A 14135-nucleotide genomic window follows, 5' to 3' on the forward strand; every position below is an offset into this window, starting at 1 on the left:
CTTAAGAATGGATAGGTTTGATCTTCTAGCAGTCCATGGGACTCTCAAGAGTCTCCTCCAGCACCATAATTCAAAAGCATCAATTCTTTGGTGATCAGCCTTCTTTATGGTCCAGCTCTCACTTCCATACATCACTACTGGGAAAACCATAGCTTTAACTATACGGACCTTTGTAGGCAAGGTGATGTCTCTGCTTTTTAAGATGCTGTCTAGGTTTGTCATTGCTTTTCTCCCAAGAAGCAGGTGCCTTTTAATTTCGTGACTGCTGTCACCATCTGCAGTGATCAAGGAGCCCAAGAAAGTAAAATCTCTCACTGCCTCCATTTCTTCCCCTTCTATTTGCCAGGAGGTGATGGGACCAGTGGCCATGATCTTGGGTTTTTTGATGATGAGCTTCAGACCATATTTTGCGCTTTCCTCTTTCACCCTCATTAAAAGGTTCTTTAATTCCTCCTCACTTTCTGCCATCAAGGTTGTGTCATCTGCATATCTGAGGTTGTTTATATTTCTTCCCGGCAATCTTAATTCCGGCTTGGGATTCATCTAGTCCAGCCTTTCGCATGATGAATTCTGCATATAAGTTAAAGAAGCAGGGAGACAATATACAACCTTGTCGTACTCCTTTCCCAATTTTGAACCAATCAGTTGTTCCATATTCAGTTCTAACTGTAGCTTCTTGTCCCACATAGAGATTTCTCAGGAGACAGATGAGGTGATCAGGCACTCCCATTTCTTTAAGAACTTGCCATAGTTTGCTGTGGTCGACACAGTCAAAGGCTTTTGCATAGTCAATGAAGCAGAAGTAGACATTTTTCTGGAACTCTCTAGCTTTCTCCATAATCCAGCGCATGTTTGCTATTTGTTATTTGTTATTGAATAATTATCCTTAAATAAATTTGTATTTTTCGGGGACAGCCAGACACCCAGATACTTTATTTTCTTTGCCACTGTTATTCCCATTTCACTCTGTAACTGATGTGATTGTTCCGCCTTCATATTTTTCACCGTCATTTTTGTTTTATTTTTTATTAATTTTCAATCCTGCCAATGAGCCAAATTCTTCAATAGCATTTATCGCTTCCGCTATTGAGGTTTGTGGTTCCTGTAGTGTTAAAACTATATCATTGGTGAAAGCTTTCACTTTATATTCTTTTACTCCACATTTAATTCCTGTATTTTTTTCTGTTTCTCTTATATTTTGTAACAACACTTCAAGTAGAGGCGACAGTGGGCACCCCTGTCTCGTGCCCTTTCTGATTTGAAAACTCTCAGTCAATCCATTATTTACTATAAGCTTCACATTTTGATCTTTATAGATTGCCTCTATACTTCTCAAATAGTTTATGCCTAAACCCATTACTTCTAAGTTCTTTTTCATAAAGAAAACCAAGACACATCTATGAAAATTAATACAGCTTGTTTGTTCATCTTGGTTTCTAAATATTCAATTATATTCAATATATTACACATTCAGGGAAGTTTTTAATGTCTGACATTTTTTTTAATTCTTAGTTTGCTGGAAGCTGCCCAGAGTGGCTGGGGAAACCCAGCCAGATCAGTGGGGTATAAACAATAAAATTATTATTATTAGTAGTAGTAGTACAACTAATTCTCTGTGAATTGGTTTTAATGGCTTTATTATGTATTATGTTTTGTTGTATTTTATTTTCCATGTGATGGTTGTGGTGAAATACAGAATAAAAACACTTCAATCAATCAATCAATCAATCAATCAAGTAGGATGAAGTCCAGTTGAAAACCATAGGCCATTAGTCATACCTAAATTTAGGAGGACAGGGATAATTGTGTCAAAGGTGTCCTGAAATCCTGGATGGCTAGTTTCAACAAAATGTTTGTTGGTTCTCTCCTCTTTGAGGAGAGATCAGCCCTGAGTGCTCACTGGAAGGACAGATCCTGAAGCTGAGGCTCCAGTACTTTGGCCACTTCACGAGAATACCCTGGGAAACACCCTGATGTTGGGAAATATTGAGGGCACAAGGAGAAAGGGATGACAGGGGACAAGATAGTTGGACAGTGTTCTCAAAGCTATCAACATGAGTCTGACCAAACTGCGAGAGGCAGTGGAAGACAGGAGTGCCTGGTGTGCTTTGGTCTATGGGGTCATGAAGAGTCGGACATGACTAAATGACTAAACAACAACCTCGTTGGGGGAAAGCGGTAATGTTAGCCAAGTGTGTCACCACCACCACTCTTTAGGGATTTCCACCCCCCCCCCCGACATGTAGCTTTGTCCTTTCTGCTTCAAACTCCCCTAAATTGCACAGAGAAGACATGGCTTCCTTGCTGTTGAGCAGGCTGGGATCTCTTCATTAGTTAAGCCACAATGTGGTCATTTACACCACTCCCATTTTGGCCAAAGTGGCTCTTACCTGTCCACGAAACCTGATGTTAACAGACAGGCCCTAAAATATGTGAATTGGCTTTCAATTGAGGGGGATTTGCATGTACAGTACAGTCGTGTGCTGTGTGCAATTAATTTGCACCATTTCAACATTTCAGGTGACTGGTTGCACGCAAGGTGGAGATCTTGAAAGCTCCTATGCTCTGGGTTTTCCCAATGTGGAAAACACTTTTAAGCTCTCTGACTTGCTGACTGGGCTTGGGGAGACTGTTGAGAGATCTTGTGGAAGCTCAGATGGCCCTGCAAGATCTTGCGAGAGCCTCCCCAAACTTAAAAGCTCTCTTTCTTGTTTGGAAGGTAAGGAGCAGTTCCAAGGGGGTGGTTTGGGTATACCCATTTTTGCATGTACTTTTCTTTAGTGGAAGTGTAGTACAGTAGAGAATGCAACAGAAGAAAGGAAGTCAAGGGTTTAAACTCTTGATTTTATGTTCTGAATGGTGATTAGAAATATTGGGGAATCGCTTTGCATTAAGTATAGAATACTATAGTTCAATTTTGACTATTTATAGATAATACACAGTGCACACACAATTTTTTTATGCTAATTAGTTGAGGGGGGAGAAGAGACAGATGGACAGATCAACAAGTGCCATCAATTCATCCCAGAGGCTTAGAGAAAATGTGGGCAAGGTTAAAAAGACTGCCTATATCAGCATTTAGAAAAGACTAAACCTTTTGCTTTCAAACCACAGGTTTGCTGCTGGAACTCTCTCTCTCTCTCTCTCTCTCTCTCTCTCTCTCTCTCTCTCTCTCTGTGTGTGTGTGTGTGTGTAAGCTTGCAATTTGAAGACAGACTGCACATCTTGCTGTGTTTATTATTCTATGCTGGTATAATTTGAACTATTACCTGTGGCAAACTAGTCAAGCCTTTCAGGCTCTGCTGGGACCAGGAAGATAGCAATAATAGGGCGCTGGGTTTGGATTTGGGTCAAAATGCAGCTTAACATTCCTGTTCAGTCATGAAGGTCACTTGGTAACCTCAAGCAAGTCAGTGTCTCTCAGACTAGCCTGTGTCAAAGGGTGGCAGGAAGGTACTTTGTTCTCTGAAAGATACAATAGAAAAGCATAACAATAACGAGCCTTGAAGCATTTTAAAGAGCAACACATTTTTTATGGGCCAAGCATTCGTGAACTCTAGTTGACAAACATTTATGCCATATTGAATGTGTTAAGTCTTAGGGTGCCACGGCACTCTGTTGCTTTTGCTGCAACAGGCTAACACAGCTAACCTTGTGGTGGTGATGGTAACAAAAACAACAGAAGTGAAGTGAAGTGAAGTGTGCATGCACACGAAAGCTCATACCAAAATAAAAACTTAGTTGGTCTTTAAGGTGCTACTGAAGGAATTTTTTTATTTTACTTCGACCCAGACCAACACGGCTACCTACCTGTAAACAAAAACAACAGAAATTGTGTAAGTTGTATTTCAGAAGTCTCTGAGTATATTTTGGCTATTGCTAACTAGGACTGAGACCTGCCTGGAAACCGGTAACCTGTATGTTAGTTCTTTACTCTTGCATATTACCAAGACTTTGAAAAAAGAGGACAGGAACCTGAGAGGAACTTATGTAATGTGAGAAGAATACTAATATGCCAAGCTTTGTTAAAGTTTTTATATTGTTTATCAGACAATATTAACAATGAAGTGGTGGTGGTGGGGGGTGGAAAGAGGAGAGGAATGTTTTCACTGAAGACATCAGGACTTCAAAACTGGAGGGGTAAATGAAAAGGGGAACTTGTGCTAGACCGGGAAGCATGTGTTTTTCAAACAATTACAGTGAGCTTTGAGAACAAACAGAAATTCGATGTGAGAAGCTGCCCTCTGCAAAGGTAGATCTGGTAGATCTGCTGGTAGATCTTCAGGGTGCCAGGCAATAATCTCTCCCATTCCTACTTACTTCGTTGAGCTCCTCTAACCAGAAATCCCTAGATGCAAAATCTGCTTCTAAGTCATAACCTGTCCCTAAAAAAGACAGACTGACTCGCACTTTGATATGAATGAAAACTTGGGCATGGCAACATGTGGCCAGCCCCGCTTTTAGACGAGAAAGGTCTCAAAGCTGGTTCCAGCTGGCATCAAGATCCATCACAGAGAACAGCAAGCTCAACACATGTCACAAGTCCTTTCAGCTGTTGATCCATTGCAGTAGCTTACTCAGCTCTTTCCAATGGAGCTGTTTATTCCCTCTGTGGTCACTGTCTGTTCATGGGCTGAATTGGAACTTGGGCGCTGTAAAAGTGTAGACTGCTCTGAACAAAGCCACATGGCTAGCTAGAATACAAAACAACAGCATTTAAATTTCAGGATAAGTTATACCACCTGAAACAGAGAGATTTAATTTTCAGAGGATGTAACTATGTTGGACTATTGTAGTAAAAACAAAAGCACCTTGAAGACTTCATGGACTAGATGCATAAAGTGCTATCCTCAGTTGGCAGGTTTATTTAAGCACAAACGCGTGAAAAGAAAAAAAATGTAGGCCATGAAATGCAAAAAGTGCAGTCTGTGACAATTTTAAAATTGATGTACCATATTTCCCAGTGCATAAGACGACCCCCAACTTTTCCAGTTAAAATATAGAGTTTGGTATATACTTGCCGTATAAGACTACCCCTCTTCCTACGATCGTCCATGAGCCGGACATGCCCACGCTGCCCATTTCCAAAATGTCCACAGCGCCAGAAATCGCTTCTGCGGCTGCGTATAAGACGACCCAGCGTATAAGACGACCCCCAACTTTTGAGAAGATTTTCCTGGGTTAAAAAGTAGTCTTATACGCAGGAAAATACAGTATGTCAGATTGCTCCTGTCTCCCATTTCTTTTTGCTGAGCTTTTGAAGCATTTTGCAATGCTTGACCGAGCCAGAAACCCAGCCAGATGGGTGTGTGTGTTAAACAACAACAACAACAACAACAACAACATAATAAAATCTGCTTGAATTATTATTATTATTATTTATACCCTGCCCATCTGGCTGGGTTTCCCCAGCCACTCTGGGCGGCTTCCAACAAAATATTAAAATACAATAGTCCTTCAGATATTAAAAGCTTCCCTAAGCAGGGCTGCCTTCAGATGTCTCCTAAAAGTCTGGTAGTTGTTTTTTTCTTTGACATCTTGTGGGAGGGTGTTTCATAGGGTGAGCACCACTACCAAGAAGGCCCTCTGCCTGGTTCCCTGTAGCTTCGCTTCTCGCAGTGAGAAGGTGTGATGAGGCTCTTTTTTGCTTATGTATGCATCCCTATCCCTCTAGATTAGGGCAACACATTCATCTAAACGTTGGTCAAAACACCAGTTGGTAGTTTTTGTAGCATGACTACATAAGGTGTAAGGCTAGAAAAATAAGGGCAAATAAACTTGTACAGAATTTTCCTCAATACCATCTATAAAAAATGGATGTTCTCCAACTGTAGGATTCCTGCAATGCTCTAGTTATACTGGCCCACTATATTGCAAGTGGTTTTGAAGACCTATGATTAAGCAGAGGTGTGGTTGACCAATGTTTCCTTTATCAACAAAAGCAGTGTTTGCTGCATTTTTAGATTAAATGACTCCATAAGCATCAATGTGTGTTTTAAGCCTAGCCTGGTTTTTACCATTTGTTCTTCATTGTAATTATGAAGAAAAAGAGCATTTGAAATTAGAGCTTAGTACAATTGTAGAGGGACGCGGGTGGCACTGTGGGTTAAACCACAGAGCCTAGGGCTTGCCGATCAGAAGGTCGGCGGTTCGAATCCCCGCGATGAGGTGAGCTCCCGTTGCTCGGTCCCAGCTCCTGCCAACCTAGCAGTTCAAAGTGCAAGTAGCTAAAATGCAAGTAGATAAATGTCAAAGTGCAAGTAGATAAATAGATACCGCTCCGGCGGGAAGATAAACAGCATTTCCGTGCGCTGCTCTGGTTTGCCAGAAGCGGCTTTGTCATGCTGGCCACATGACCTGGAAGCTGTACGCCGGCTCCCTCGGCCAATAACGCGAGATGAGCGCCGCGACCCCAGAGTCGGTCACGACTGGACCCAATGGTCAGGGGTCCCTTTACCTTTTACAATTGTATTGTATTGCATATTCTGAAACAGATTTAAGTGCACCACCCTTCTTCTCCATCCTCTCTTGTGGTTTTAAATATAACACCCTCTCCTCCTTTTACTCTAGATCCTTGAAGAGAACATGAAGTTGGAATGCAAGTGCCACGGTGTGTCGGGATCATGTACTACAAAGACATGCTGGACAACTCTTCCTAAATTCAGGGAGCTGGGCTACATCCTTAAGGACAAATACAATGAAGCCGTTCAGGTTGAACCAGTGAGGGCAAGCCGTAATAAACGCCCAACTTTTCTTAAGATAAAGAAACCACTCTCCTACCGCAAACCCATGGATACAGATTTAGTGTACATAGAGAAATCGCCTAACTACTGTGAAGAGGACCCTGTCACTGGAAGTGTGGGAACACAGGGCAGAATGTGCAACAAAACAGCCCAGCAGACCAATGGCTGTGACCTGATGTGTTGCGGCCGAGGTTATAATACTCATCAGTATTCAAGAGTGTGGCAGTGCAACTGTAAATTTCATTGGTGCTGTTATGTTAAATGTAATACGTGCAGTGAAAGAACAGAAGTGTACACCTGTAAATGAAAGTGTGGCTTGGGAGGGGGAACCTACAGCCTTGGAATAAACACATTTCTTTTTTGCACATAAGCTCAGTGCACCTACACACGACTGTAGCAAAGACCCACACTGTTTCCGAAAGGAAAACCAGCAAATGGATCCCATCTTCCCCTCTTAATATATCAGCGCTTATGTGGAGACCCATCAAAGACTTAGAGAAATAGTCCAAAAACAACATCAGACTTTTTTTAAAAAGGAAACAGAAACAAACAAGTCACCTAATACAAAAAAATAAATAAATAAGTGGGGGGGGGGGAGAGATGCTCTCAAATATTCTGCGCCTTCAGAACATAATTTATTGACTGCCTTAAGGGGGAAAAGGCCATGTCCAGACCAAGGCAAGGGGCTCTTGGGGACTGGATGAGCAAGAGATTGAAAGGCTCCACGCAGAAAGTGAGGGCTGGGGGAACAAACAATTCTTAAACATGGTCTTTGCATAGGATGGGGTGACAATGCGCCAGTGTGAATTTCAACTTAAAGAGAGTGGATTAAGCAGATTTAGGGATTTCTACACTTGTGAAAAGCTTCTGCTGGTCCTTCTGTCTTTCCGTTTTTTTCAGACAATGTGCTACTGCAAGTAGGATTGTTGATGTTTTCCATATAAACACTGGTTTATCTGCCTTTTTGTCGTGCTGCAGATATTTTAGCACAGGGATTTGGGACATCTGGGCATAATAATAATAATAGCAATATTTAACAATTTATCCAGATAAAGCTAATATTAATTTATTTAATTAAAAAGAACTCTACCGACATTTTTGAAAACCATTCTGCATTTAGATAGCCTGCTTTTTTTGTGGAATACTTTTGTAGATATGGAAAGGAGGGGACACCCTTGAGCTGTATATATTATTGTTTACTCAGATATTTCTACTAGTTGGAATTGCAGGATGTTTTTTCCCTGCAATAATAGATATTAAGTACAAAAGCAGGCATCTTTTATAATTTGTTTGGCTGTTTGCTGCTAGTTGTCTGGAATCTCAAACTGATATTCATCTTCACCTAGATACCAGTGCATACATAACCTGTCCAGTTTTTTTAAAAAAATTTATTTTAAGGAGCATTACATAAATCCAGTTGGAAATATGTGCATCACACATAAATGCAAAACTCCAGACAAGTTTCCATCTTTGGAAAATGAACCATAGGATAAAAGAGTATATTTTGTAAGAGACTATTTTTATATGAATATTTTATTTATACTATGTCTGCTTGTATAATTCTATAACCTGTACTTTTTCTCAAAACAGGCACACAATTTGTAATTGTTAGGCTATTTAACAGATAAAGGCTGATTACTTTGTTGACCTGAAAGTAGCAAGCTGGATGCATTCAGTTGTTACTGGTGGATGTACAAAATACAGAATGAATTTTCTCTCCGGATGTATGTACAACGTGGCTCTTTTCCTGCAGTTCAATTTGCAGAATATGCAGAACAAGAACAGGGTATGTAGCATCAGTTTTGTCACATGGCTTGAATTCATGGTTGGTATTAACTGGATGCTCCTTTATCCCATTCAGAAAAAAAATCTGAATTAGCTTCCCAGATGCACCAGTCATTAAACTGTGGCGTTATGACTAGCAAATGTGCTGTGTGTGCTGTCAGTTAAACCTCTATATTGTGCTACTGTCAAATTTGATTTTATCAGTGCAAGACTGTAGACTATGACTGTAAAAACTAGCATGACACGCATAGACTGATTCTCATAGATAAGACACAAAGCTTACGGGTTTTGTCCAACTAGTTTTTGGCATTTGCCTTACTCTTCCCCTCTCGGAAGGTTCTTAGTGAAAAAGATCAAGTCACATTTTAGACAAACTTTCAATCACACCCCCCATTGCTTTTTGTGTGTGTTCAGTTCCTGCACTGTGGCATTTCCTTTCTTATCCCTGAGATTTTCTTCTGCAATTATGTTCAATTAAATTGTTTTGCTTTGGGGGAATTGTAGTGATCATACCACCAGGATCACGGAAGATTCGTTCCCCGAATATGTAATTGACTTTTGCTGTTTCACATCCAGATTCCAAGATGAAATTAATGGGATCCCTTTCCACATTATATCCAGAGAAACTTTCATGGAAGAAACTCATACAAGGAAATGTAAAAAAAAATACATGAAAATCTGTTGCATGATGTAAGCCAGGACTGTCCAGCTCCCAAGAGACTGCGATCTACTCCCACTATAAAAAACCCGGCAGTGATCTACCCATTGGATTGACCAGAGTTGTTGAGCTTTTCTTTGGAAAAGCTTCATCAAAGATGTTGAGCCTTTGGGGGGGGGCATCAGGGTCCCACGATCGACCAGGATCTTCCAGGGATATCCTTGATGTAAGCTATTTCACATACCGTGTTTCTCCGAAAATAAGACACCGTCTTATATTTATTTTTCCTCAAAAAACCACACTATGGCTTATTTTCAGGGGATGTCTTATTTTTTTCCTCCTCCTCTTCCTGCCGCGACCGGCATTGTTGCTGCGCCTATCACTATGTCTTATTTTCAGGGTATGGCTTATATTCCTTGAATACTTAAAAATCCTGCTACGGCTTATTTTATGGCTACGTCTTATTTTTCGAGAAACAGGGTAGGTATCCGAAGGTTGCTTATGTGAAGTATTGGACACCCAGAATTTTTTGTATTGTGCATGCAGCCCTCTGGATTGTAAGGCTCCCAAGAGCCCCATGCCTAAGGAACTTGTGTGTATGCATGGAGGGGCTGCTCATTTCTCTTCGTGGCTGCAGACCCCTCAAGGCACATCAAATGTGCTCTTGTGTGTGCCCTACCTTTCAAGATGTGATGGAAAAGGCTGCCATTTAAATCCTGGGCAGTGTGTTTCAGACTGATGTATTGGAAATACAGGACCTAGTTGTTAGAGGCATAAACATGACTTTATTATGCCCCACCTAAGGCTTTAGGAAGGGGTAGAACATAAAACAATTTTAAAATCAATTGCATCAAATATGACAACTCCTTAAAGCTGCTATTCCAATCACTATTCCAACCTTTCATTTAAAACCAATGAGATTTACTTCTAAATGAATGTGTCTACAGCTGTGTGTCTTGCATCTAGTGTGTCCCCTAATGTGGTTTGGGAACCGGTGTACATATAACATTAGCCACAACCCATATCTATCCTGTGTCTGCCCTGCTGTTTCTTATGAAATACTGTGCTTTGATCTGGGGAGTGGGTGGTGCTGTGGTCTAAACCACTGAGCCTCTTGGGCTTGCTGATCGGAAGGTTGGCGGTTCAAATCTGCATGATGGCCTCCAGTTGCTCTGTCCCAGCTTCTGCCCACATAGCAGTTCGAAAACACGCCAGTGCAAGTAGATAAATAGGTACCGCTGTGGTGGGAAGGTAAACAGCTTTTCCGTGCACTCTGGTTTCCGTAACAGTGTCCCGTTGTGCCAGAAGCGGTTTAGTCATGCTGGCCACATGACCCGGAAAGCTATCTGCGGACAAACGCCGGCTCCCTCGGCCTGAAGCGAGATGAGCGCCGCAACCCCAGAGTTGCCTTTGACTGGACTTAACTGTCCAGGGGTCCTTTACCTTTACCTTACTGTGCTTTGATGTATCTTTCCCCAAAACAGCTTTGATCGGGATTGATTGCTCCATATTAAGTTGGTAACGTGTACACACTAGGATAGGCATCCCTAAACTCGACCCTCTAGCCTTTTGGGGACTACAATTCCCATCATCCCTGACCACTGGTCCTGTTAGCTAGGAATGATGGGAGTTGCAGTCCCAAAACAAGTGGAGGGCTGAGATTGGGGATGCCTGCACTAGGACTTTAGTACAGTGGTCAAATTGGGAGGTCTTCCTGTCTCATATAAACTATCACAAGAATGCATACATGCCCAGTAGTTTACCTTCTTTAGGAACTATTAGCACTCTAAATTAGTCTTAAGGGCTACATTTGGGAGATCAGAAATGAATGTGAGGAAACACAGCTTTATTAGGAGTCATGATTTAAATCACATGAACCACATAGGGGTCACTTCATACAAATGGTACCATGTATCAGAGCAGGACTTAATTTATTGGTAGCAGACACACCATTGAAGTAATGTTTGAATTGTTCCTTGGCACAACCACTTGGAGTGAAAGAGCAGAAGAGCACATTGGAAGCAAGCCTCCTCCCTGCAACTTCCTCCAACAATGGAGTGGGTAAGTGTAAAAGGAATTAGGGCTAATGCTCACCAATATCCTCAATGGGATAGAGAGTTTCACCATTTAATAACCTAGAGGAAGACAGAAGTTCCTCAGGTGCAGCATCTCTCGTTACAGGGTTGCAATGAGAGCTGTACCTGCTGAATTGCGCAGTGGCACTTAAGCAGAGGCCATTTTAGCCTAGCATGAGTAGTGCAGTCGCCCTGGGCGCCGTTCTGCAGGGGGAGCCGCAACAATGCTGTAGAATCATAGAGTTGGAAGGGACCAGAATGGAGTGAGAGAGGTAGAGGGGCGGTGGCGGTGGCAGGGGCAGGGGTTAGCTTCATCAAATTTGGGAGCCCAAAGAAATTTGACAACCACTGATTTATGGAACGAAAAGCCTGGAACATATTCATCTACATCATGAAGATGAGTTAGAACAGTTGTACCAGAAATTCAACAGGTCCAACTTTCCCGGAATGAAGCTGCAAGCTGGGTTGGCTCAATAGTGTCACACTTTATATACACCCATTTATTACATTCTCTACAGTTTTCAAGCTACAATCTACAAAGCACTGAGGAAGAACACTGGATGAACCATGTCTTTAGATGGCACCTTATGGGTTAGGAAATGTTCAATGAATTGACAGTAAGTAGATTTTCAGTTTATGGCTCATCCACAAAATATGATTTGAGAAACATCTAACTCTACCACTGCATTAATAAGAACTGATTCTCAAAGTTTTACGTAGCCCATTGATTACTATCGTATTAGCTAAATGTCTGTGAAGTGGACGACATGTGGTTTAATAATGTAGACATTGTTCGTGGATTACAGAAAGCGCCAACCGTTACATTTGCAGGATGTTTTTACTCTACGAAAGCATTACATAAAATTTATCTCTTTCTGTATATCTCGACATTAATGATGCACAGTGTATAACTATCTCAATGACTACTAAAGATCTGGTTTCTTTAAATAGATTTACTTGCAACAATAAGAAGCGGATGTGTACAAAGAAAATTCATTTTTAGAAAATTCATAATGAACTAGGGGGGAATTACATGAATATTGCACTAATTTATGTTTAGAAATCGGCTTTAACTTGAACAGAACATTTTAAAAGTTTGGACCATCTATCTTGCTTAGTATTTCAAGTCAATAAAACTTTTATAACCAGCAGTCCTTTTAAATTGTGCAGTGAGAAAAAGGTAGTCCAACCACATCTTCTCTTACTAAGTTCAATCTGATCCATCAACCATGTATTGGGAATTAATTTTTAAATAAATTAATTATTTGGAATGACCAGCATTGCTAAACTGCTTAATATTTGAAAATCTCTAAGCAATATAAAAAATTGTTGTTGTTTAGTTGTTTAGTCGCGTCCGACTCTTCGTGACCCCATGGACCAGAGCACACCAAGCACTCCTGTCTTCCACTGCCTCCCGCAGTTTGGTCAAACTCATGTTGGTAGCTTCGAGAACACTGTCCAACCATCTCGTCCTCTGTCGTCCCCTTCTCCTAGTGCCCTCCATCTTTCCCAACAACAGGGTCTTTTCCCAGGGAGTCTTCTCTTCTCATGAGGTGGCCAAAGTATTGGAGCCTCAGCTTCACGATCTGTCCTTCCAGTGAGCAATATAAAAAATAGAAAACAATAAAAATAAAAGTCTAAATGCAGATTTAAACATAAAAAATATTATAGCAAACAGATTAAAAACAGACATTCAGTGATAACAGGGTCCAATCTTACAAGTCAGGGGAAACCAGGACATCTGAACCAACTGATGGATGATGCCTCAATGGCATGAAAAATAAACATGAAGAAGAGATACCTTTGTATTTTTTAATCTCTCTCCCCAACCTATTATTCACCATCTCTTGGGGTTTTCTTTATTAGGGATTGGCACAATAGCAATTTATGATAGGAATCCCCTCAAAAAAGCTTTTGCCAGATGAACAAACTGTTCACTGAATGTCCCTGTAGGAACCCTGGGGATATTTGAAAGCAAATATTTCATTTAATTTATATAATTTGTGTACCACCCTTCTACTGCATCATATTGAAGGCAGTAGAAATGACCAAAAGTACAAGAAAAATTGCAGTGCCATTCTATAGCAATTCAAAGTATAACTTTGAATGAAAAAACTCCATTCACCTATAGTATTATGAGATGATACGTTGTCATAATAAATAAAATAGTAAATAAAAACAAAGGGAAAAGAATATGGAAACAAACTGGAAGATGCATGTTGCTGCAAAGGCACATGGTGTGGCTTGTATCAGCATAGCTACAGTGCTTTTTCAATGAAGTGTATTTGCCTTGTTGTTCTGATACTTTGCCAGTTACATTCACATTCAGATTACTCCTATACATCAAGGTTCGTGATCCCGAATGCCATAGAAGATGCTCCAATGAAGGTATGAACCTTAGTCCTGGAATTCACAAGCAGAACACAAAGCTGCTCACCTGCTGAGGTGCTTGTGGGCCCTGCTCCCACCTCAAGTGTCATTCAACAAAAATGCTGGTCAGGTGACATGCAGGGAGCTGAGTCATACCCACACCCAGTTGTTAAGTGGGCAAACATTGGGGGAGATCGTGCATGAACCAAATCAATCCTTTACTTCTTTCTTGTTCTCCCTCTTCCTACTGGTGCTTGATGTTACGTAGAGCTGACAGTGCTGATCAGGTGATAAATGTATGGAGCATAAGGTCTCTGTGGAGAAACTTTGCTGCTGGTTGAATGCTGCGGATGGGGGCTTTCCTTTGATTTTACACCTATGTGGAATACTGTGGATATATATGGGTTTCTCAGGACCAGAGCAGTGGAGTTTTCATGTGAATAGGCTCAGATGATTTCACAAGAAATCTCAAGCATTCACTTGGCCAGTCCTATTATTAGGTAT

The 14135-nt window shown here is 41.1% G+C and overlaps 1 protein-coding gene across 1 annotated transcript in view; it reads left to right on the forward strand.

Moving 5' to 3' along the window:
* The window catches only part of WNT7A (Wnt family member 7A), a 64329-nt gene extending 50210 nt beyond the window's left edge, over positions 1 to 14119 (forward strand). The window contains exon 4 of the mRNA XM_035106293.2: positions 6571 to 14119. Within this exon, the coding sequence (XP_034962184.1) occupies positions 6571 to 7050 (480 nt within the window). The 3' untranslated portion in view covers positions 7051 to 14119. The remainder of the gene's footprint in view (positions 1 to 6570) is intronic.
* Positions 14120 to 14135: the final 16 nt, after the last annotated feature.

This window comes from Zootoca vivipara, chromosome 2 (assembly GCF_963506605.1).
Source record: "Zootoca vivipara chromosome 2, rZooViv1.1, whole genome shotgun sequence".
Classification (NCBI taxonomy): domain Eukaryota; kingdom Metazoa; phylum Chordata; class Lepidosauria; order Squamata; family Lacertidae; genus Zootoca; species Zootoca vivipara.